General features: G+C 43.8%; 1 protein-coding gene across 1 annotated transcript in view; it reads right to left on the reverse strand.

The window, feature by feature from the left end:
• The window catches only part of Fgd6 (FYVE, RhoGEF and PH domain containing 6), a 128,344-nt gene that overhangs the window by 103,167 nt on the left and 473 nt on the right, over positions 1 to 24,704 (reverse strand). The window contains 1 exon segment of the mRNA XM_028880248.2: positions 14,761 to 17,137. Within this exon segment, the coding sequence (XP_028736081.1) occupies positions 14,761 to 17,137 (2,377 nt within the window).

Consider the following 24,704-nt stretch of genomic DNA (forward strand, 5'->3'; position numbering starts at 1 on the left):
TTTTATTGTAGCATGAGCAATATATGCTAGGCAATATGCTAGGGGAGAGATTAAAGACACAGATGCACAAAAATGCCCTGCCACATTCATTCGTTTTTCTTTCTTTCTTTCTTTTTTTTTCCTTTTGGTTTTTCGAAACAGGGTTTCTCTGTAGCTTTGCGCCTTTCCTAGAACTCTCTTTGTAGACCAGGCTGGCCTCGAACTCACAGAGATCCGCATGCCTCTGCCTTCTGAGTGCTGGGATTAAAGGCGTGCGCCGCCGCCGCCACCACCACCCGACTTCACATTCATTCTTTCAATAAACATTTACCAAGTGTCTACTGCATGCTAAAAAAAAGTTCGAAGCACTGGTGATAACGCCATGTAACACAATGCACCTCCCAGTCATGAAGGCCATGTTCTAAAGAGACACAGCCAGAAACAGATAACTACTGCCAGGAACAGGGAATGGAAGAGAGAAAAAGGAAACTGGATAAACGGAGAGAAAGCAACAAAGTCCGCGGAGGAGTGCATCTGTTCCTCTTCCTCAGTCAGAAGAGGAAGGGCTAGGGATATGACTCAGGGAGCCCTGGGTTTCACACAGAGCTGCACACAACTGGGTGGGGTGGCCCAGACCTGTCACTGCAGCTCTGGGGAGGGGAAGGCAAGCAAGAGAATCTGAGGCTGAAGTCATCCTCTGGTAGGCAGTAAGTCTGAGGCCAGCCTTGTCTACATGATATCCTGTCTTTAAAAACAAAATGACAGAGTGAAGTCACAATGTGTACTAAAGGTTAACACTGAATGAAGTCTGGAAGGGTAAGAAATGAGGTCTGGGTAAAGAGTTTACTGGACAGAGTGACACAGCTGTAAGGGGAATGGGCCACGGGACAGATTAGAGTAGGTGGGCAATAAGATCCCGAGACTGGGAGAGCTGACTGTGCTCAGCCATACTACACTACAGAGCTGGAACTTTATTCTCTAGCCAGTGGGGTACCAATGAGGTTTAATAACAAAGTCCATCTTACTAAGAATAATGAACTAAGCTGGATATATACTGTAAGCCCTGCACTCAGTAGGCTGGGGTAGGAAGATGGTGACTGTCAGGCCAGCCTAAGCTGCATGAAATAATAACACAGGTAATAAAATAAAACTCATTATAAAAATCACACACACACACACTGAGGGTGGCAGGGACAAGCTTGGGAGGTAGCTTAATGGTTACCATCTGCTTAGCATAAGAAAGGCCCAGGGTTTTTACCCCCAACACCAATAAAAAAACACAGAAGAAATAACGATTTCACTGAAATGTATATACAGATTATATATATATTATATATATGACAAGCACATGAAACAATAGTCAGCATCATTAACCACCAAGAAAATGCAAATTAAGTACACTGGGATATCACTACACACATATCACAATCTAAAAACCAGAGAACAGTAATATTCACCTACTATTGGCCAGGATGCTGAGACACTGGATCCCCTCTCCCTCCATCCCTACTCACATAGTGCTGCTGGAAATATGGTACCTTTACTCTGGGAAAGAGTTAGATAATTTCTGGAACATACATAAAGGGGGAAGGAGAAAACCAACCACCAAGATGTCTTCTGCCCTCCACACCCACACTATGGCATGTATTTACATCCTTACACACACACACACACACACACACACAACACACACACACAATCATATACATACAATAATGAAAAATAAAATTTCAAAAAAGGCTTGATAATTCCTTATAAAACTGAATGTTAATTAAATAAATGTACTGCTAGGGCTTTATCCAAGGGAATGAAAATGTCTATCAACACAAAAACTTGAACCCAAAGAAATGTTCACTATAGCTTTAGCTCCAAAGCCAGGCAGTAAAACCAGCGTGGGTATCATTTCACTCAGAAATAATAATAATTTTTAAAAGAGACCTATTGATGTTTACAATTTGGATGGACCTTCAGAGAGCCACGGCGCATAAAAAAAAGCCAATACCATAAAGCTGTATCCTGCACGGTGCATTTTACATAACATTACTGGGATGGCTGAAATGTTTTGAATGGATTAGCAGTTGCCAGGGGACTGGGGAGAGAGATGACAGAGGGGACATGGCATTAAAAAGCCAAGGACAGAATCTGCGGAAACCTAAACCTCAGGGAACTGTATCAACATCACTTTCTGGTTGTGGTATTTCACAGGTTGTAGACAATGGTACCACAAAGCGACCACGCTTCAGTGTGATCAGCCTGTCTCTCTCCATTATTTCTTTGCTTCATTTGAACCTATAATTGTATCAATACAAATTTCCACGAACAACAAACAAACCATTTCTAGAGGCTAAGAGCTGCCTAACATATGGATAGAACAGGAGGCTATACTTCTTGATTTCCCAGAGATTTTTTTTTTTTAGAAAGGGTCTGACTCTGTAGCCCTGGCTGGCCTCGAACTCGGTATGTAGACCAAGCTAACTTCAAATGCACAAAGATATGCCGGCCTTGCATCTCAAGGGCTGGAATTAAAGGACTGCCTTGATTAATTTCCATCAAGGTAAAAAAAATAAGCCAGGTGCAGTGACTCATTGTGAGTTCTACACATAGAGTTCCAGGCCAGCCAGGGCTATGTAGCAAGACCTGGTCTCAAGAAAGAAAAGAAAAAAAAAAATACATTTCACTGTGAATTTCATTTATAAGTTACTATGCAAGTCCAACAAACAAAATCTAAAATTTCAACTATCTCTGTATCCGATTAGCTAAGGGGGGAAGGGGACCACCTGATAGTACCCCCATTAGCTATTAAAATGTCACTATGGTTACATGAGAGGCAGAGAGCTCGGCAATCAACTGCCATTAGGCAGAAATCTTTAGCCATCCAGACCACCTGCAGGCCGAGGACACCGGGGCTCATCAGGCCCTTCCGAAGGCCAGACCTGCGGCTCATCTCTGCTCCCTTTCCACCCTGCCTTACCACGGGAAATGTGGGAGAACGAGAGAGGCAGGAAGTGGGTTACACAAGGCAGTGAAACAACACACGTTCCTGTCCACACCGGGAGACTAATCACTGCAGGCCCCTCCTCACACGCCCTTCCACAGGAAACACCCTGACCACCAGGCTAACAACCATGTGGCCCTTTCTCGGTAGATTTTAATTTGGTTTAAATTGAGAAAACATTACACATCCATTGAAGGTCTGAATTACAGGGTAGTTTTAACTGAAATACAGTTTGAGTCCTTTCATGTACCTGTATCTACCTAATTGTAGAGCCAGTCTGCCCCAGCTCACTTTGGAGAAACCTGTTACAACTAGTACAGTAATTAAAGCATGTAAATAGTGTAAAAATACCCAAGAGGTGTGCACAGAGGTAATTGAAATATGATTTATGGCACTGATTCGCTTGAAACGAGACACACTACGGGATACTTGAGCCTAGGCAGGATGAACCATGCCAATAATAATAAAGATTAAAAATAATAAATGATACAAGGTACAATGGGATAGATGACTGAGCCCTCAACACAGCACACACACCACATACACGCACACACATACACACACATACACGCACACACATACACACACACACACACACACCGAAGATCAATCTTGTCTATTTAACTTCTTAAGTCAGTTTCTACCTGCTATGCCAAGGGGAGAAGAGGAAAGGAAAACAAAATACATCACCAAGTGGCGTCTTAGTCAGTGGCAAATGCAGCAACGCTCCGAGGGGGCCGAGGTCAGTGACTGAGCCACACAGTAGCCATAGCAATAATGCCCGCAGCTCTGTCGAGGAGCATCTCTGTGTCTGCCCTGACTGAACGCACACCTGCAGCCAATGTCCAGGTCTTAACCTTCTGAGGACCCCAAATCTCCAGCAAGTGAAACACAATTTTGGTTTTCTTTAAAAAAATAATTTAAAAGAATCTTTGATTTCACTGTCCACTATTCATCTGCCTCTCTGGGAGAAACACCCTACCATTAATTTGAGTCCATTTTTTCATTAAGATAATAATGTCAGTGCTAGATATAGACAGAGATAATCCTGCAAGTGCTAGCATATGCCCGTCATCCGACTGTCTGGGAGGCTGAGGCACGAGGGTCCACAGTCTGAGGCCAGTCTGGTCTACATACTAAGCTCTTGTCTCAAAAAGAGGAGGGGATATAATTTATTATATAAGGTATTTTAGTCTTACAAAATTATTTACTCTGGGGAAATCTATAAATAGTGATTCACGTTATTAAATCAAAGAACTTTGGAGGTTGAAAAAGGTGCTGACAGCATGAGGAACATAAAACAAGAGATTAAAAAAGCAAGTATTACAGCTGGGTGGTGGTGGCACTCACCTTTAGTCCCAGCACTCAAAGAGGCAGAGGCAGATGGATCTCTGTAAGTTCAAGGCCAGCCTGGTCTACAATGTGTGTTCCAGGACAGCCAGGGGTATTACACAGAGAAACCCTGTCTAAATTTTAAAAAAAGCAAGTATTATATGTCACAAATGTAAGTCATGTACAATGCTTTCCATGTCATGAATGACCACATTCAGCTAGCAAATGACAGAAACCACATTTTACTTGCGTTGAGTGGTCACCACTGCTGAACAGACCAAATTAAAATGTGATATAATTCAGTTTCCAAAGTCTGAAGCATCTCTTGCCTGACCATAAATATAGCAATCACTGAGTTCTTCCTGCTTGAAAAATCTGGGTATTATGACTAGACTGGGAACAGGAGTATTTCTTCCTTTGTATCCTGGATAAAAGGTCCACAGTCCTCTACCAGTATTAAACATAATAAAATATCAAAACCATGGCTAACCATGAAGAATAACATGAAGATGTGAGGATTTGAGTCAGTATGCCACAGGATCAGAACTTGTATGGGGGGTAGGAAGGAGATGGGGGGAGGAAAAGGGAAGAGAAGAGGGAGGGGAACTGTGGTTGGTATGCAAAATCAATTAAAAAAATTTTTTAAAAGAACTCGTAGTTCAATAGTTGGTTATCTATGTACTGTCTGCATGTCCCTGAGCAAGTTACTTAGTTTCCTCGTCTATTGAAAAAAATGATAAGATCCATCTTGCGGAATAATAAGGACGAAGTTGCATGGGCAAGAGCTCCTGGCATAATTCCCGACCTGTCAGAAATGGTAGGAGCTTGTCTGGTTACAGACCAAGTCCACAGTATCTGATGTGGAGAACATTTCCAGTTCTGCGATTCTCCGGTTCTGACTTTTGGTAGGGCAGAGGAAGCACAGGATTGAAGGAGGCTGATAGTGTGAGGCAACCAAGTGTTGTTAACATATACTGGTGGCACCAGACAGTCTTACACTTTTGAGACGGGTTTAGTGGTATGCTGCGGCTGAGGCAGGAGGATGATTTGAGTCTAGGAGTCTCAGCCTGGGCAACACAGTAAGACACACTCTAACTCTCGTTCCGAACTGCATGCTGAACGAGCATGCTTAATTCAACATTCACCTCCCTGACCCATGTCAAACACAATGAGCCTGTAATTCTGGGTTCCGGTGCAGCTGGGAGAGGCCTCCTCCTTCTTAACTAGGTAATAGTATCTTTCACAAGAGAACTGAGTGATGATGCAAGTCAGTCTGAATCTTCCCACCATTGATGAAGGGAGCTTTCGGATCCTGACTGTCTCTAGCAGGGGAAGGAAGGTCTGGAGCTCTAGGATGGAGCCCTGGTCTTACAGTTAGTTTCTCATCTTCCTGACAGGGGAAAGTCTGTGAGTCTTGCTAAGGTTTGGATTTTATCAATGAGTGAAGAGGCTGATAAAGAAGCTTGGCAATGACTCCTTTAGTTATAAAATGTAGTAAGTCTGTGAGTATAGTTAATCTAGAACTACTAAAAGGTATAATTAATTTATTTCAGACTACTTGATTTTGGGGAGGGGAAACTCCTTAATAGTTTCCTTACCCCAACCTCCTGACAGACTGACATCGGAATCTCTTGCCACCAACTAAACCACATCTGAATTTGTTGACATCTCCCCATGGCCTAATCTGAGTGGCTGAACAGACTGTCCCCTCCTCCTTAGCCATGTATATGTGGGGTGGGTGGTGGTGTGGAGAAAAGGATTCTCATCAAAATAATCTGACTGCTGATACATCCAAAGATTAGTAGAAAGACAGGTACAAATTATTCCTTCTCGGTCCAGTCCTTGGACTCAGATTCGCAGCTGCCAAACCATCACAAATTCAGAATTTCTTTTCAGATTTAGACAGCCCCAGTACATCTATAACTCTTTATAATGCTCCAAATGATATCAGGATGTGTCCCAGCGTGACCACCTATATAAACATTATTAAGACACTGACTTTAACAAAATAAATGATCTAAGCAAAATACACAAAGTTTTCAACTGAATCCACATGAGCTTGAAGGTGAACACGCAGCCACGCCATTTTGAACATAGACTACATACACTTGCTTTTCTATTTCATTCAAACATTCATGGGAAACGCCCTTTTTTTGTTTGGTGTTTATTATTTAACTTCTCCCGTAGCAGAAACCCAAAGACTTGCTAACTGGAAGACTCGATCTCGTAAACGGACCCCTGGAGAGGAGGGCTCCAGCCGCCAATCCGGCGGCTGTCCGGCCATCACCCTTTCTCATAAAACCACTTCAACGTGATTCAACTTCTTTCTAAACGGGTATAAGGACACTCCCGTCCACCCTCAAGTGGAACCAACAAGGGTCTGTGTAAACACAAGATTCTGAGAAACTGGGAAAGGTGACTGACTGCAGGGGACAGCTGCTCTTCCTGGAAATCGCAGCGGAGCACTTGACGTCACTGACAAGCTCCAGCCAGGCCTGTGTCTGCAGCTTCTGTGACAGATTCTTTTTGACAACGTCAAAACTACTTACAAATACTGTTTTCCCGACAGATTCACAAACAAAATGACCGAAGGCGGGTTACACCACCAAAGCAATTTCCCTTTACCACCAAGAAAATAGTAGGCAGTCCTTTCTTTCTCTCTCTGTCTCTTTTTTCTTGAAACAGGGTCTCACTTATAGCCAGGGCTGACCTTGAACTCGGCTACCAGCTTTCTTGCCTCCGTTGGCCAAGTGCTTTGATTACAGGAATATTTTGCCACAATGCCCAGCTTTGAACTTACTTTGAATTCAGAATATTTTTAAGTGTCAGTAATTCCTCTTAGTTTCTCCAAACCAAAATGTGCTATAATGCAAACCATTCTCTGTACCTAAAGTATAGTTTAAAAAAAATTTTTTTGAGGTAGGGTGTCATATAGCCCAGGCTAGCCTGGAATGTGTTATATAGCCCAAAGATGGCCTTGAACTTCTGATCCATTCCTGTCTCTACCTCAGGAGTGTTGGAATTACAGCCATGACCACCATGCCTATTTTTGGTTTTGTTTTTTTCAAGACAGGATTTCTCTGGAGCCCTTCCTGGAACTCGATCTGTAGACCAGGTTGGCCTGGAACTCACAGAGATCCGCCTGCCTCTGCCTCCCGAGTGCTAGGATTAAAGGTGTGCGCTGCCACCGCCCGGCTTCACCATGCCTATTTTTATCCACTGGGATTGAACCCATGGCCTGTGCTAGGCTAACACTTTGCCATCTCCAGGCTTAGTTTTATAATTTTCTTAAATTCAGGCACTGTGGAGCACAGGTGTAATCCCAGTACAGAGGAAACTGAGGCAGGAGGATTGCTGCAAGTTAAGGACAGTCTGGGCTATCACAGTAGAATACCAGGCCAGCCAGAACCACAGAGGAAGACCCTGCTCAACTGGACTCCCCACCAAAACGGCATTAAACTAAATAGGCTGAGAGAAACGTCATACTTCTTTAATCCAAAGGGCCCTAACAAATACATCCGTGATTTCAGAAAAAAAAATGACAATTTTAAGGACTGTCTGCAAGAACACAGAAAGCTTACAGAAGTCAAAGGTCACACACAAGCACAGTTGTTACTTATGAATTCCCGAAAGGGGAAAATGCTAATCCCTTTCTGTACAAACAGGACCCTGGATCCTGAATTCCCCTGCACGACCTGGGGACCTCCAGGCCAAGTTCACCTTCCCCACATCTTCCCAAGTAATGGTTTCCTCCTCAACACACACACCCTCTACCAGACCTAGACATCCCAAAGTTAGAATGTTCATTCCAGTCAAACAGAAACTGCTTTACTCCTGTGCCTTCTGCCTTTGGTCCTGGGGAAGTGTTCCCAAAATGAACTTGTGGGGCAAGGCAGATGTGCCAGTGACCAGATTTCTTTCATTCTCTGCTTCCCCCCTCCCCAAGTATTTGTAATTTATTGTTTGTTTGTTGGAGACAGGGCCTCATGTAGCCCAGGCTTGATTAGGTAGCTAAGGATAACTCAGAACTCAAGGTCCTCCTGTCTCTACTTCCCAAGTATTGTCCAGCTTGCATATGTAAACCTTTAAGGTCCTGACAGGTAAAGATAAGCAGACACTTGATCAACGTGGGAATGGACCAAATCTATTAAGATGTTTGCAACTCAGCAGGAGTTAGGTTGCTAGCCTAATATGTTTAAAAAAAAAAACAAGAGGGTTGGGGTTAAACTGGAGAGGTTGCTCAGGGGTTAAGATCCACTCTTACAAATCCCAGCGCTCGGGAGGCAGAGGCAGGCGGATCTCTCTGAGTTCGAGGCCAGCCTGGTCTACAGAGTGAGTTCCAGGAAAGGCTCAAAGCTACACAGAGAAACCCTGTCTCGAAAAAACAAAACAAACAAAAAAAAAAAGATTCACTCTTACAGAGGACCCAGGTTCAATTCCCACCACCCATGTGGTGGATTATAACCATCTGTTACTCCAATTCCTGATATGATGCCATATCTGACTTCTATAGGTTATCAGGCATGCACATAGTATACATACATACATACATACACAGGTAAAATGTTCATACATGTAAAATAAAATTAAAAGTCTAAACATTAAAAGTTAACAAAGGTATGACATGAAAATGAATACAAAATTCAAAAGAAATGTTAATGGGGAATGATAGAAAATAAGACTATGGCATTAATAAACTGAGAAATCATACCATTGACTCTTGAGTAACTGTATATTTGAGGTAGAAAAGGCTAATGGCTAATGTAGGCCATTATGGACAAATAAACTAATAAAGGTAACATTATACTTTCTCAGCTAAATAATTAGTTTTCCACTGCTGAGTTTGTTTAGTGTGTTTTCTTAATTTATGTGTTTGTGTGACTGTAGGCCTTACATGTATAGGCGCCCACAGAGGCCATAAGACGGTGCCCAATCCCCTGGAGCAGGGGTTACAGGCAGCTGTGAGTCATCTGGCGTAAGTTCTAGGAACTGAACTGATACCTCTGAGCAGTGAGTACTCTTAACCACTGAGCCTTGCCTCCAGCTCATGGCTCAGTTCTTAACTGAAAAACACGAAGGGCTGGAAAGACGGGTCAGTGGGTAATGCTCGCCACACAAGCTGTAGGACCTGAGTTCAAATCCCTAGAACTCACACAGAGCTGACACAGTGGGGTGCTCATCTGTAACCCTGGGGTGTTCCTATGTGGACGCAGGTGGTGGCAGAAGAGGAGAACCCTGGCTGGCACCTTGCAGGCCCAACAGCCTGATGCCCACCAGCCTTGGAAGGAAGCAGTGGGAAACCGAGAGATCCTGTCTCCCAAGGCGGAAGGTGAGAACGGACACCAGAGGTCGTCCTCTGACCTCCGCACGTGCCATACCACACTCGCGCACACTCGAACCACACTCACACCATACTCACACCACACCCACACCACACTCACACCACACTCACACCACATCCACACACTTGCACTTGTGCGCCACAGACTTCTTAGATCCCCAGCTAAAACGTGCGTGCTTCTACAAGTGTTAGAAGTAAGCTGAGTGTGATCATGCTACACACCCATAATCTCAGAGCGCAAGAGGTTGAGGCAGAAGGATCTTGAGTTCAAGGCCAGCCTGGACGACCCACAGAATGAGCCCCTGCCTTAGACAAGGTCTAAGACACCCAAAGACTCAAAAACCAGTATTTGACAAGACATCAATTTATCTACTCTGACCAAAAAAAAAAAAAGCTGGATAAAACTGTGTAATTTACTAACTTCTAACGTTTATTTTAAAGAAAAAGGAAACATTTACCCAGAAGAAATAAGACCCAACTCTTGTCGCCTCGGTGTCAAACATGGGTAAGTATGGAAACAACCAGATTTGCCAAATCTGTGTGACCAGGAAAGGCAGTTAAAGAGGCTTACAAATATTTGATGTTTCCTGACACTAAAAATAACTCCAGGAAAGGGCTGCTGTTGAGAGGTTATACGTCCCACCCCCACCTCCTTGCTGTGTGTGATCTTATCTGTGCCATGACAACACAGAAATTGCTCGTTAGTGCAATTAATTTATCGCCTGTCCATTGATTGTACAATCACATTAATAAAATTCAACAGTACCACCAGATGGTACACACAATCAGACGTCTGCTAGGCCAGGCCTGCCCATTGACAGTCCAGATGCCCTGCAAAGCTACTGGGTGGTGCTTTTAAGCCTGGTTCCATGTTTAACATGGAGAAAAACAACCAACCAAAGATAGTATTCAGTCTTCAACAGGAATGAAGTTATGTAGAGTAATGAAAAATAAATTATTCTTTTTAAAAAAGATTTAATTACTTTTATGTGCACTGGTGTTTTGCCAGGATGTATGTCTGTGTGTGGGGGGGGGGGTGCCAGATCCTCTGGAACTGGAGGATGTGAGCTGCCATGTGGGTGCTGGGAATGGATCCCGGGTTCTGTGGCAGAACAGCTGGTCCTCTTAACCACTGAGCCATCTCTCCAAATTACTCTTAAATCTACTTAGTTTATTTTTAATTCCTTTTCTGGAAGACCAAAATATAAATGCACACCTGTTGAGACCGAGACTTAATTCACATTTCTAATCCTACTTCCGTTTCAGTCTCCCACTCTCCCTCCAAAGTCCCACTAACATGCCCTTCCTATGGTTACAAAACAGAACCCATCAGCTCCTGAACGCCAAGTCTGAGCCTGCCGACTTTAAAAAAACCGCAGGCTCACGTGCCACCCCATCTCTCAGGCTGTCTCTGCTTCTGTTGTACAGAGGACTGAACCTGGGATCTCACGCACACCAGGCAATACAGCACTAATGAGCTGCACCCTGGCCCAAGGTGATCTTCAGTACCCCGTTAGCCAGTACAACTGTCAATAAAAACAGCATGTACTTTAATTACCTGTTGCTTCACTGGGAAGAGTTCCTCGCCAAGAAATACTCATCTCAACTCTGAATGCACACATGCTTAATATCCATTTAAAAAGGAATCAGAGGGCCTTATTAAGATCACTTAGAAAAATACAACTGCCATCATTTTTTAAGTGCCTATAAAAAACAAACCAAAGTATTACAAGAAAACTCTGGAATGTCTCCAGGTAAAGTTTTCTCCTTAGAATCAAGACACCTGCTTCAGTTTCAAAGGGAAATTCTAGTAATTAAATGTTACTACTTCGCAGATTATTCTACAGTTGGCTATCATCGATGACCTAAACAGTACAACCTTCCCTGGGAAATCAAGCTTCCTAAACAAAAGCAGTAGCTGAAAACTCGCCACCTGTACCCAGTACAACAGAGGGCAGAGATGTCTCAAACACTCTGGGGAGAGGCTTTACCCCAGCCCTGAGTGGTGACCCAAGCCTACAATCCTCACATCCCAGCACTCCACAGGTGGGGGAGGTGCTTTGGCAGGGAGGGGTCAAGTTTGAGGCCAGCCTGTGCTATACAGAGTTCTAGGCTATCCTGGACTAAAATCCTATCTCCAAAAAAACAAAACAAAACAAAAAACAAGTAGATGAAACAACTGCCCGAAGCACTAGAACATTCTAGAGTGACTCACACATCCCACTTCCAATGAAATCACTTTGAGACGCAGGAGCAGTAAGCAAATGGTGACACACGCGCCTTACGTTTCCGTCTCCAGGAGAAGTCCGCTTCCTCCCTCCTTCGCCTTCCGCTCCTCCGTCTCTTCACTCATCCTTCCCAGTGAGCTGCCCAGTGCCTCTCCTCACCCTCTTCCCTCCTCTAGTCCCTACTCACTCCTGCCGCCGCGGTCAGCAGAGCTCAGTGTACAGAGAACGACAGCAGGGAAGAGAGAGAGAGGGGACAGACATTCTAGAAGGAAAGGAAGTAAAGAAAGAAGTCTTTGCTTATAAACAGCCACCCCACCCTCTCCTCCTTATCACTCCTCCTTTAACAACATCCCTCCCAGCCAATTCAGCTCTGCCCCTGATTTCCTCATTCTTCTCCTCGCTTCACCATAGAAGCTACAGGTCGCTGGCTACTCCTCGGAGATAACAGATCAATCCACCCAGGCCAATGCTCCAACCCCAGCCACAGGATCACAAGGAAGGTCCCACACGGGACAGGCAGTGGTGGCGCTCAGCTTTAATCCCAGCACTCGGGAGGCAGAGGCAGGCGGATCTCTCTGAGTTCGAGGCCAGCCTGGTCTATAGAGTGAGTTCCAGAACAGCCAGGGCTACACAGAAAAACCCTGTCTCAAAAAACCAAAAAAAAAAAAAAAGAAAGTTCACCTGGAGCAGGGGGGTAACTCTTAGCTTGAGTTGGGGATTAAAAACCTTTACCTCCATTTCCAACACCATTCTTTGGGAAAAACAATGAGTTACAATTGTTAATAGTCTAAAAGACTATAACCCTAATCAGAATTTGGGACAATCTACCATTTAAATATCTCCTGATAAATGACAAATAGGTTATTACAGACTTGTAAATGTTCAGATTTATGAAATATCTATGTTTTAAAGAAGGTGACCATTGGGATACCTCTGAGTTAACCAAATAGATTTACTTACCCAGAACTTTGGTTGCTTGAATATGCAGACTCCAAAGCTGGTGGCACTCTAACCCAGAGCCCCAGGGAAGACCCAGATTCCCTTCCCTGAGGGCTGAGACACTTTAAACACTTTCCTGATGACTCTCCAACAGACTCTTACATGCTAGGCAAGTAAGTACTAGACTTCTGAACTACATGCCCAGCCAGGATCCTGCATTTTGAATTAATTATTCCAAGGCACGGGGCTACATTTTCAGCAAACAGACATACCTTCAGGATTTCCACTTGAATCTTCTCAGCTCTCAGTCTCTCATTTACCTCATTTCATTTTACCAGGGTCCTCCTCACTGAAGAGCTGCATTTTGTTTTCTCTGACTAGTCAACAGTTTACAAAAGGAACAAGCTCTCAGGCTTGAGTCGGACTCCATGGCTGACAGCATTGGCTCCCTCAAAGTCCACTGAGGACTCCTCCCTGTTCATGGCTTAAACAAGACTCTCCGTGGAACACGAACTTCAAGCCGAAGTCGTCCACTCTTCACCAGACGGTCCCGGACAGCTTGCAGCCCATCCAGGGCCACCCTTGGCTTCCTGTGGTCTCCAGAAAACCCCTCCTTAGGAAGGCCTGACCAGCTATCCTGGCTGGCCATCTACATTAGTCCCTCCAAACCGCTTCCCCCTAAAGCCAGCAGCAGGCCAGACGAACAAGTTCCAGAAGGGAAGAACCCACCTCAGAGATAGTGGTAAACCCTCGGGGAACAAATCCCAAGGCTCAAGTCTCCCATTACAAGAAAAAAATATTATCATAGCTAGGCAGGAGCATAAGCTGAAGAAACAAACCAAACTCATCACACACACGCACACGCACACGCACATGCACACGCACGCACGCGCGCGTAAATAATACGCAAAAGCATGTTAAAATACCAATAAAGTTGCTTCATAGTAGAATATCACACATTTGAAAACAGATAAATTCTTCAAATAGTTGGATGTCAAGTCTGTAAAAAGGAAGGGGTTTGTGCCTACATACTAACATTCAGGAGTAGACATATAAATAAATAAATCGGAGTCAGCTGTGAGAGAAAACCGGCAAGGGAATGAAGGAGCCTTTTACAGGGAAGAAGAGGAAAGATATAGATGACGATAAAGAAAACACCGCGAGAGCATCTGAAAACTAACGTCAACTCAAAACGATCTGCTTCACTTCGTGTTCCAATCTGCTTGACGGTTTTATTTCTTTAACTCACCCACTAAATTCACATGGAGTCCCTATGTGCTCGGGATGTCTCTACAAGTCACACTTTAAGACCTGAGTTCTCAAAGACCGTGTTGCAACCTTAGGGTAAGTTGAAGGCTTCAAAATACAGAAGAAGGACTGCATGCAAACGCGGGAGGGGGGGAAAGGCCGTCTCTGCCCCACGGACAGGAGGAAGATGGCGCTTGTTCCCTGTCTCCTGCTCATTCCTCCTCGCCTGGGCCCGGTCCACACCTGCAGCGCCCACTGGGCTCCTTGTTTGCCCGGGTATAGAACGAAAAGAGAGAACCACAACTCCCGGGGACACTTCAGACCGAACGCCATTTTCTCCACTGTTACGGTCTGTGTCTGTGCGCCAGTAAATAACTCCCTATTCACTCACACCCATTCAAGCAGCAGGAATTCAACTTAGCAGGTCGCAGGAAAACAAAGTCCACACAAATCAAGAGGACATGAAAATAGTGTTGCTATTTAAAGTCTTTGGACTGCCTTTGGATTTGCAAGGCAAATACCCGTTCCTATTGTACGACCAGAGGAGTCGGAACACAGACCTGCTTTCATCTACACCTTTCTCAATCAGTCCCTCAACAAGTGATTTCCCTCTCTGCAGTCCCGTCCCGCGGAGTTGTTGGAGGCTAATTACAGCAGTGCATGCAAAAGTGCAGGTCTGGCTGGCACCTATGTATTACCTGGAAGGCTGGTGTCTGGGATCAAGTTGCAGCTGGCCATCTGGAGCATCATAGGGCTCTTCGACTTCATACAGGTTGGCATCCGTGTCCTCCACGCTGCTGGAATTCTGCCACCCCAACTCTGGAGTTTTCCCTCCGGCCAAAACGAAGGGCAAATTTTCATACTCTGGGATCTCCTCATAATGGCGCACATTTTCATACTCTGGTGCACAGTCGCTTGTACTGGACTTGTAGGACACCGGACAGGATGAGATCCTGGAGAGCAGCTGGTCGTCCAAAGACTCAGCTCTGTGACCATTAGCTGCACTGGTCTGGCCCCAGGACTTCACCTTCTGAGATTCCGGGCTGCAGTTTTCTGCAGAATATGCCTTGATGGGTTTACCTCTCTTCTCGTCTCCTGTCCCCAAACCTTGCCCATCCCTTTCAAGCCCTTTTGGCTCTCTACTGAGCAGATGACCTGTCGTGACGTCCCCATGTTGGCAACTTTTGGACCTAAATTTCTGAAAGTCACTCTTTATGAAACCAATGGACAGCTTCACGTTAATCAACTTCTTAAAAGAAGTTTTCTTTGGAGGTTCTTTGCAAGGCTTATCGCACCTGTCCATGTCCACAGCCGACAAGGATTTTGCTCTTGGCTTGGTTAGGGAAATAGAAGGCTCCTTATTTAAGGATAAAGTGACCCGCTTCAAGGATTCTGGGCTCCCTGGAAAAGGTAAAATAGGATGAGGTAACTTCCACACCGGCTTTTCTGAAGTCGGGTTGGGCTTATCCAAGGAGGATGGTGACATACCGTGGTTTGAGGGGCCCACGTGTTGCAGGTGATTTCTCTGGAGACCTTTCTCCAAATTTGCTTCTTTACTTGAAGAGTAAGAATTTTTTTCTACAAGTTCCTCAGAAGCAGCCTTCTTAAGGACCCCAGCAGCAGGCAGGCTGTGTCTCTGGGGTTTCTTGGGAACAATTTTAGGCTCCTTTTGTATTTGAGGCACAGACGATTCCACGTTACAGGTAGTTGGCAGATGCTCAGTGCAGGATAATTTGACTTGCTTAGGCAAGCTCAAAGACTGAGCAGGGCACTGTAGACAACTAGCCTCTTTGTCCCCAGCAGGTAACATTCCAGAACCATGGTCTGCTGTGCTGTCGGAACTCAAAATCGAATCTGCACCTGGAGGAGGTGCCACTTTTTCCAAAGAAGACGTTTCGTGACGCACAGCGCTCCGGGAGTTGACTGGGTCCTGTCTGTCACTCTTGGAGTCCCTAGGCAATGCCCTTTGGTCCGCTGGCTTCACTTTGTCCACTTGTCCCTGGTCACACAAAACATCCTGGTGCAGAACAGTGACTTTATTGTTTTTCAAACTATCTTCAAGGAGACAAGAAGAGCCATTGTCTGCCTCCTCTGGCCCTTCGGTGCTTTCACTAGGAGTATCTACGTACTTCTGGCGAAGCAGACGAGCAGCGCGTGTCTTTCTGGGCTTGGGTGTCGGAAACTTGGAGGTATAAGGTAATAGGCGAATTTCTAAAGGACCAAGATCTGTGACCTCTGTCTTGTGACTAGTTCCATCTGAAGACACCTTTGTGTCCTCCAGTTCACAGGAATGAGGGTGGCTAGCGCTCTGGCCAGCTTGACAAGTCTCGAGGTTTTGAGACTCATCCCTAGAGAGCTGTGGGTGGCAGCTGGGATGAGCAGGAACTCTGTCCAAGCTGGACAGGTTAGGGGACAGATCTGCAAATTCAATTCTGATCTGTCGGCTGCAGCAAGAGTCACCATTCATGTCTGCGCTGTTTGGAGCTCTGTGCTTCCTCGGGGAACTACAGGGGGATCGCTGTTGTGTTAAGACCTCTTTGAGCTTCTCCTCTAAGATGCCTGCCTTTAAAATCACACCCCTCTGGCTCCGGCCCTTTGCACCACTCAAATCAAACCCATTCCTCCTCTTTGCAGTTAAAGAGGGCTCCCCGTTTTGACGATGCTCTACATTTTCTTTCATTCCCAGAGGCTCTAGAACAAGCTGCTTTGCACACAGACTTTCTCCATTCCCAGGTTCACGAATACACCCAGAACCGCAGGAACACGCTGGGAAAATATAATCACCGTGCGGATCCCCGACATCTCGGCAATTACACTTGTCGGTGCTTTCGGGTAATTCTGGCCCCCGTTCCTCCAGGTTCGCAGGGGGTTTCTGGGAGGGTGACTGCTTGATGTCTTCAACAACCGAGTTTGTCAGGGCTTTTGGTTTTGGTGCAATGGCCGGTTTGGTTTTCTTTGTTAACCGTGGGACACTAGCATTTCCGATGTCCGGTTTAGGTGCAATGGGAGGGGGAGGCGGCCTGTTATTTGTCCCCACTAACTTTGGCTTGGGAGCCAGTGGTGGCTTCTTAAGCTCTAGAAAGGAAAATATAATAATTAGACACAAGAGGATATAAAACGACATGACATTTTCCTGTTTTTACTTGTTTTCTATAACAAGGTCTTGCTATGCAGCCCTATCTGGCTTGGTATCTACAACATAGTTCGGGCTGGTCTCATACTCACAGTCATTCATACCCAATGCCTTTCTAATGCTGAGATTACAGGCATGCACTGCCATGCCTGTTGAATAAAATTTATATATAAACATATGTATGTATGTATGTATGTATGTATGTAAGACCTTTCATTTTACTAGGCAGATTATATTATCTTATAGAGTCAACATTACTCTTTAAATTTCCTGAAATTGTCCTTAAGTTCTAGTGTAGCACAGCTTTGGACAGACTGTACATTTCTTAGTTAATCCACTACTGATTTTCCTCTAACCTTGACATTAACTCCTTGGCTTTTCTTTAGTGACTCTATGTAGTATCTTCAGCTCATCTACCGGGTCTTAAGAGTTTCCTACAGTATGCAACTCTAGTTTCTCACATAAATCAGCACCACTGTTCAGTGACAAGATCTGTGTAATGGCCTGTTATAAAGAATGTGTCTACCTGATAAAACCCACCAAAACATTCTGAAAAAGTAATGTGGAAACCAGACATTTTCTACCCTAAAAAAAAAAAAAAAAAAAAAAAAAACCAAAAAACTGAAAGTAAACTCACTGGTATTAATTGAGGTTCATAATGAGGCTGGTATTTCTCTGTCCAAGGATCAATTGGGAGTTTCATGATATTTCTTCATAGAGCTTTGCCACATGCCCAGGCCTGGCTCCAGATCAAACAATTGGAGAGTATCTGAACATACAATCTGTACATCTGTATTGCTTTCATTTCCCATGGCTGACTGATTATGTCTTTTATCCTTCACCAGTAAGCACTATGTGCTTGCTGTTTCTCTGAGCAAGGATCTCATTATGTAAGCCAGGCAGGTCTCAGACTCACACCATTCTTCTCTAGTGTCCTGGGAATTACGGCCTGGACCATCAAGCCCAGCATTAAAGGATGACCACAAGTTCTGGTGTAGCAACTCTTCCTCACCACTGCACGTCAAGATTTCATCAACGCCTATTATACAGTGCTGCATTTGTGCAGGCCAGCTCTTAGTCTACATGAACTTGACAGCAGCTTTACACAAAGGACCAAAAGGAAGGAGCTAGAGAGATGACTCTGTGGTTAAGAGTGCTTTCAGTTCAACCATGAGGGGCAGAGTTCGGTTCCAGCACCCACATGAAGGAGGTCACAACAACCTGAAACTCCAGCTCAACCAGATAGGACACCCTCTTCTGGCCTCCACAGGCACTGCACTCACATTTGAACATACACCCAAAGAGACACACACATAAACAAACAAAACAAACTATTTTTAAAGACCTAATAAATCTAAAAACGATACACAGAAACTATATTTCTTTTAAGTTCCTTTAGGAACTTCTACTTGTCAATCATACCACCCCCCACACCCCAGAGGACTTGAGTTCAAACACATTTTATCTTATACTTCTTAATTTAGCTTCTTCAATAGAATCTAATAATTAATTTTAAAAAATTATTTATAAAACAATCTCACAATATATGCTGCACAGGACCGTTCAACATTGTTTCATTTACTTGCACACAGAGAAGCTTTGATATTTCATTTGTGCTGATTTTCTTCTTAACAAAGAAAATTAGTCATAACACTTGGAAAAATACTACATGGAACTGAGTAAAATGGGAGAAAAAAAAAGCAGGGTGCTCTACTTCCTTTCTTGAGCAGGAAGGGATTTCTCAAACTCTGTTATAAGCACAGCCAAGATTTACAACAGATGCCTTATCAAACTCAATTCCTAGGTACAAGGTTATCATAAGGCAGGCAATGAACTTTCAAAATAATCCAAATCCCCAAAGCAGTCACTTTTCAGTTAGCTGTTCGATACACACGTTATTAGCCTGAGGTTTGCTTCTTGAGGTTTTGGCAGTGCTGAAATAGTGTATGAAGTTAAATTCCCCATCCATCAAGTCACATCTTAAGGGAAAGTATGACTGCCTGAGGACTTGTCCCAATCTCCCCTCTTATTCAATAAAAACTGACAGACTGTCACGTTGATTTCATTTCCGTCATTCTTAAAACGTCCTAGGTCTGGGATTTTTTTCAGAGAATTAAAAATAGGAGTTTTTACAAGACAAAATGAGTTCTGGAGAGCAGTTACTACAATGTTCTTCACATTTCTGATCTGTACACTTAAAAATAGTTAAGACAGCTCAGCATAGTGGTGCGTGCCTGGAATCCCAGTACTTGCTCTCAGAAGGCAGAGACAGGATTGTTACAAGTTTGAGGCTAGCCTGAGCTATACAGTAAGATCCTGTCCCCAAAAACTAAAAGAGGTTAAGATGGTCTATTTTACCACAATTAAAAAGAAACCCAGGCCAGCCAGATGACTGGCCAGATAAAGGTACTTGCCACAAAAACCTGGAGACCTGAATTCAAATCCCAGAACACATGGAAAGGTGGACAGAAAACTGTCTCCACAAAGCTGTTCTCTAAGCTTCATGTGCACACTGTGTGCCCCCCCACACCATACAACACAATAATAATAATTTAAAAGATTTATTTATTTATTTTTTTTTTTTTTTTTTTTTTTTTTTTTTGGTTTTTTTCGAGACAGGGTTTCTCTGTGTAGCTTTGCGCCTTTCCTGGAACTCACTTGGTAGCCCAGGCTGGCCTCGAACTCACAGAGATCCTCCTGGCTCTGCCTCCCGAGTGCTGGGATTAAAGGCGTGCGCCACCACCGCCCGGCAAGATTTATTTTTTAAGAGACAGTTTAGCCAAGCGGTGGTGGCGCATGCCTTTATTCCCAGCACTTGGGAGGCAGAGCCAGGCAGATCTCTGAGTTCAAGGCCAGCCAGGTCTACAGAGTGAGTTCCAGGACGACCAGGGCTACATAGAGAAATCCTGTCTCAAAAAGCCAAAACAAACAACAAACAAACAAACAAACAATAAATAAATAAATAAATAAATAAATAAATAAGAAAAGGAGGAAGATATAGTTAATCTCATTAACTTTTTACTTTCTGACCTTAGAGTCTAGTCAGAAGGTTCAAGGTCATTTAATCAAGTCATTTTGCTTTTCATTGAAAACATTTTATTACCATTTATTTTGTTGTTATTGTCTTGCTATGTATCCCGAGACTGACTTCAAACTCTCAATCCTCCAGCTCAGCCTCCCAAAAGCATTTTATTACTTGCTGCTAGTACCAATTTTAGCCCTTCCTTCCATCCTAAATGTTAATACTCTAATCCCGCCCCTTGGGGCCGCCTTGTGTCCTGACTTAGAAGACTCCTCTCAAGGAAAAACTCCGCCCCTCCAGGAGGTGTGCACCCCTTGACCCCCGCCCCTTATCTTCTCTTTGTCTCTCTATTATAATAAACATTTCCACATGGATGTAGCCTCTGGGCTGTGAATGTTCACCCGCCGGCCTGCTGCCATGCCCTCATGGAGTGGGTCGCCCACCAGCCTGAGGCTGCATCTGCCCAGCATGCCAGCACGGTTCCCTGCATTCTCAGGATACTCTCGGGGGTCTCCCCACATAATAATTCTAACACTATTGCCTCACCCTCCCTAAATCATAGTTAATCTCTAGTAGCAATTTCTGTTGTAGGAATTTAGTAGAATCATTCATTGTATGGGGTAGATAATGGGAAAGAACAACTGTGGTTTTTTTTTTTTTTTTAGAAGTACTTCAACCTTGAAGAATCCTTGTAGAAAAGAGTGACTGTTTCCCGTGATCTATAGAATTGTTTTGCTGAAAGGGCTCTGCAGTCATCCCATGACTTTGGTCACAAGACCCCTCAGGCACACCTGAGGCTCTTGTATTATTGTGTATTGTACATGATACATACATAATAAAGGACTAGAGTCATGGAGGCATATGATGCTCTCCTTCAGTAAGACATGTACATTAAGATTAGGGACCATGGTATGAAGAAATACTTCGTGTAATAATCAATAAATACGCCTTTGTAGGGCTGTTCAGGGTTCAGTCCATCAGAAGAGGCTGGACCTTCCTGCTGCCACATAGGCCTTAAAATTTCATCTTGGATGCCTTCTCTCTTCAACCGACCAGTGCTACACAATGCACCCCAACAAATTCCAGTCCTTCCTTTGAGTCTGCTTGCAAGAGACAAATTCCTGTTCTCTCTTAATGTCACAGGAAGCAAGGTAAGTGCATGTGAGCCAAGGCCGACTCCCAGGAAACACAGTACAGCATTATGTTCTAAAGCCTGCGACGCATGCATACTCATTAACTAACTGTGAACTTGGACTTACTATGGTTAGTTACCTGTGTATTCAAGTGGAAGAAGTCAATAATATAACTCAAAGAGTCCAGCTTATTCATGGTCTTATTCATCGTGTTCCCAGCGCTGAAAGGGGGCCTGAGAATGGACAGCTGCCATGTATAGGACACTATGTGTCCTCTGTGACAGAAAATTATTATCTTCAATATGCAACTTAACTCCAAATGGTGTGCTGAAGGCTAATGAGCTGGCTCAGTGGTTAAGAGTACAGTGAATACTGTTTTTATAGAAGACCTGAGTTCAGTTCCCAGCACCCATGTGAACAGGGCAGGGATTAGGGGATGGAGAGAGTCGGGAGGGTTCTACAATTGACTGTAACTCCAGTTCTAGGGGAATCCAAGAACTTCTTTTGAACTCTGTTGGCAACTGTGTTCATACATGCACAAACCTCTACCCACCACACACACACACACACACACACACACACACACACACACACACACACACTTCAAAACAAATCTTTAAAAAAAATGATGTTTTGAAAAGGGAGCAGGATAGGATTATTGTATAATTCCTTAATGACTAATAGGAACAAGTGTTTGCCAAGTCACTGGTACAGCAATATACAAAAAAATCTTTCCTTACAATGATTTCTTTTTTAGTTTTCGGAGATAGGCTTTGCAGTGTAGCCCTGCATATCCGTGAACTGCAGTCTTCCTGGCTCACCCTCTCTAATACCATGGCAGCTTCATTAGTATTTTTTAAATTATATTTTATTTGTGTGCGCGGGAGGGGGGTCACTGTGTATGCCATAGCACACACGTGTTAGATGACCACTTTCATTGTGTGGGTTCCAGGGATCATACTCGGGTCACGAAGCTTGACAGCAAGAGCCTACCCCACAGAACATTTCTCACTGGCCCTCGTTATTTTTAATGGCTCTATTCTAAAACAAACACAGCTAAAACCAACACTAGCGAGACGTTCTACTGTGATCTACTCCGATGTGAAACCTTGAAATCAGTACGCAAAGTTTGGAAATGGATCCAGCACCTCTGGATCTTGACGCTGTGTTAACAATCAGACCCAAATGCTTCTTTGGAGCAGTGCAGCAAATCTTTTGTTTACACAGCTGTTGGGCTCCAGGGACATCTAAGGTAGAGAAGCAGAGTGTCAGTACCGTTTTCCTGTCCTAAACAGACTCATCATCTGCTACACACAGGTGGGTCTGGCTCGTGCGTACACTTACTCTCTTGGCTATTCCAACAGCCCAGATGCAAAAAAGCACAGGCATTAAGGAAATTGTGAAATGTATATACACACAATGATGGGAGACAGATGATAGGTAGGTAGGTAGGTAGGTAGGTAGATAGATGGATGGATGGATGGATGGATAGTCTATCTCCTTTTATTTTTTCATATACTACTTAGAATACTTCCAAACTCTCTTCTATGAGCTCACTCTTTAACAGCTGCAGAAAAAAAACCATGAGCTCTTCTTCAGGGCACATATGACTCCAACGCTGTACAATAGCCCCTAATCTTAAATAAGGCCAACCTTCCCAAGTACACCGGAATAGACTAAAAACACTCCATGAGTAACTTTCCCCCCAGGTTTAATAAACTTCATTGTTCTGACCCACATACACATAGCTCGAGAGGACAACGTATATGTAACTTTGTCACAGAGGGGTGGGAAAAAAACCTCAGTCTTCTTCCACATCCCCTAGACATAAGAAAAAATTATAATAAATCTCATCAGATGGATGAGCAAAAAAGTAGTTAATGTTTCTTAGCAAGTCATGCTTAAAAAAAAAAAGAAAAAAAACTAACTCAGCTAGACACAGGAAGTGTCTCGCTTTTAAATACCACAAAAATGCTGTGGATTTCCTTAATTGTAAAGTTGATAAGTATAAAAATAGCTTGCCTTATTCTAGTGTAATTCGAATGAAAACAATCATAAACTTCCAGATTTGAATCCTAGACATTTTAATTAATAATTTTTTAAAATGTTTATTTGAATGTAAATTAATTATATTAATTCAGCAATTTAAATACAGTTGAATGAAGGTGAGGCGCAGAAAGTTAGGCTAAAAACAATCCACAGTGTATGTGGAACCCCACCCCCTCTAAATTAAAAAAAAAAAAAAAACAAGAAAGAAACGTTTGTAAATGACTCTCATAGTGCATGATGACCACATGAATGAATACACATAACATCAAAGAGAGAAGATCTACACTTTCTACCGTGAATACTTCAGCCTCTTGCTTTCTTAGTGCCTGAGTTCTGGCTTGTTTAATGAAAGCTGATTATGCCTAGCAGGGACTATTCCAAGGCTTCAGAAGTACAAATCAGAACATTTGGTGTGCTCTTTGACAGTTTCAAGTTGCAGGAATTTTAAACAAACGCCAAAGCAAGCAAAGAAAATTTAATCTGATACTCCAGTGCTTATTCTAGACGTAACTGAAGTGACGCCTTAAACTATTTTACTACGAAATTCCTCATCGAAGTCTCTTCGAATGTGGGTAAAGATGTTTTCAAAAATATTCCATACCTTACTAAATTCTGATCTTAAAAATAAGCTACGTTCTTATAAAAAAAGGTCCGTAACGTCACTTGGGCACTTAAAGTCTGGAAAATAAAAAGTGCCCCTTAAGAATGTTTCTCAATACAATGACCAGAAATGCTTCAATTTACACAAAGGTAAGCGGAGGCTTTGTCATTTGGGTGAGTGGGAAGGAGGCAGACAGAAAAGAGGGCTTTGTTTACACTGTCGGGGTACGAGTAGGGAAAAAACAAAAGTTAAGAAAAGGTGAAGAAAAGAAAAAAAGGGGTGGGGTTTTTGTTTGTGGGGGGGGGTTGCTTATTGGTTGGGGGCGGTTGTTTTTTGTCTTCTTGCCACCTAACAGTGCGCTTTATTACTCAGGTAATAGAACTTAAAGCATCAGGGTCTGACCAGCTCAGTTTAAACTTCCTTACACATGCGAAGAGTTGCAATCCATAAAGACGAGGTTTTTAAAGCAACCCAGGCTAGCAGCGGAATTAGTTCAACTCTGGAAAACTGTCCTAGTTTAGAATAACCGACTCCTCCGCATCCGACTCCGAGCTTCCCGCATCCGACTCCAAGCTTCCCGCACCGCGCACAGGCGACCTCGCCTAAGCCCCGGAGCAAGCGCCGCGTCGCCGTCGCTTCACCTGGGTTCAAAGAGGCGGAGATCCCGGGGTTCGGGAAGAGACCCCTCGACCGGCGCCAGGCGA

Source organism: Peromyscus leucopus, chromosome 18, assembly GCF_004664715.2.
Source record: "Peromyscus leucopus breed LL Stock chromosome 18, UCI_PerLeu_2.1, whole genome shotgun sequence".
Classification (NCBI taxonomy): Eukaryota; Metazoa; Chordata; class Mammalia; order Rodentia; family Cricetidae; genus Peromyscus; species Peromyscus leucopus.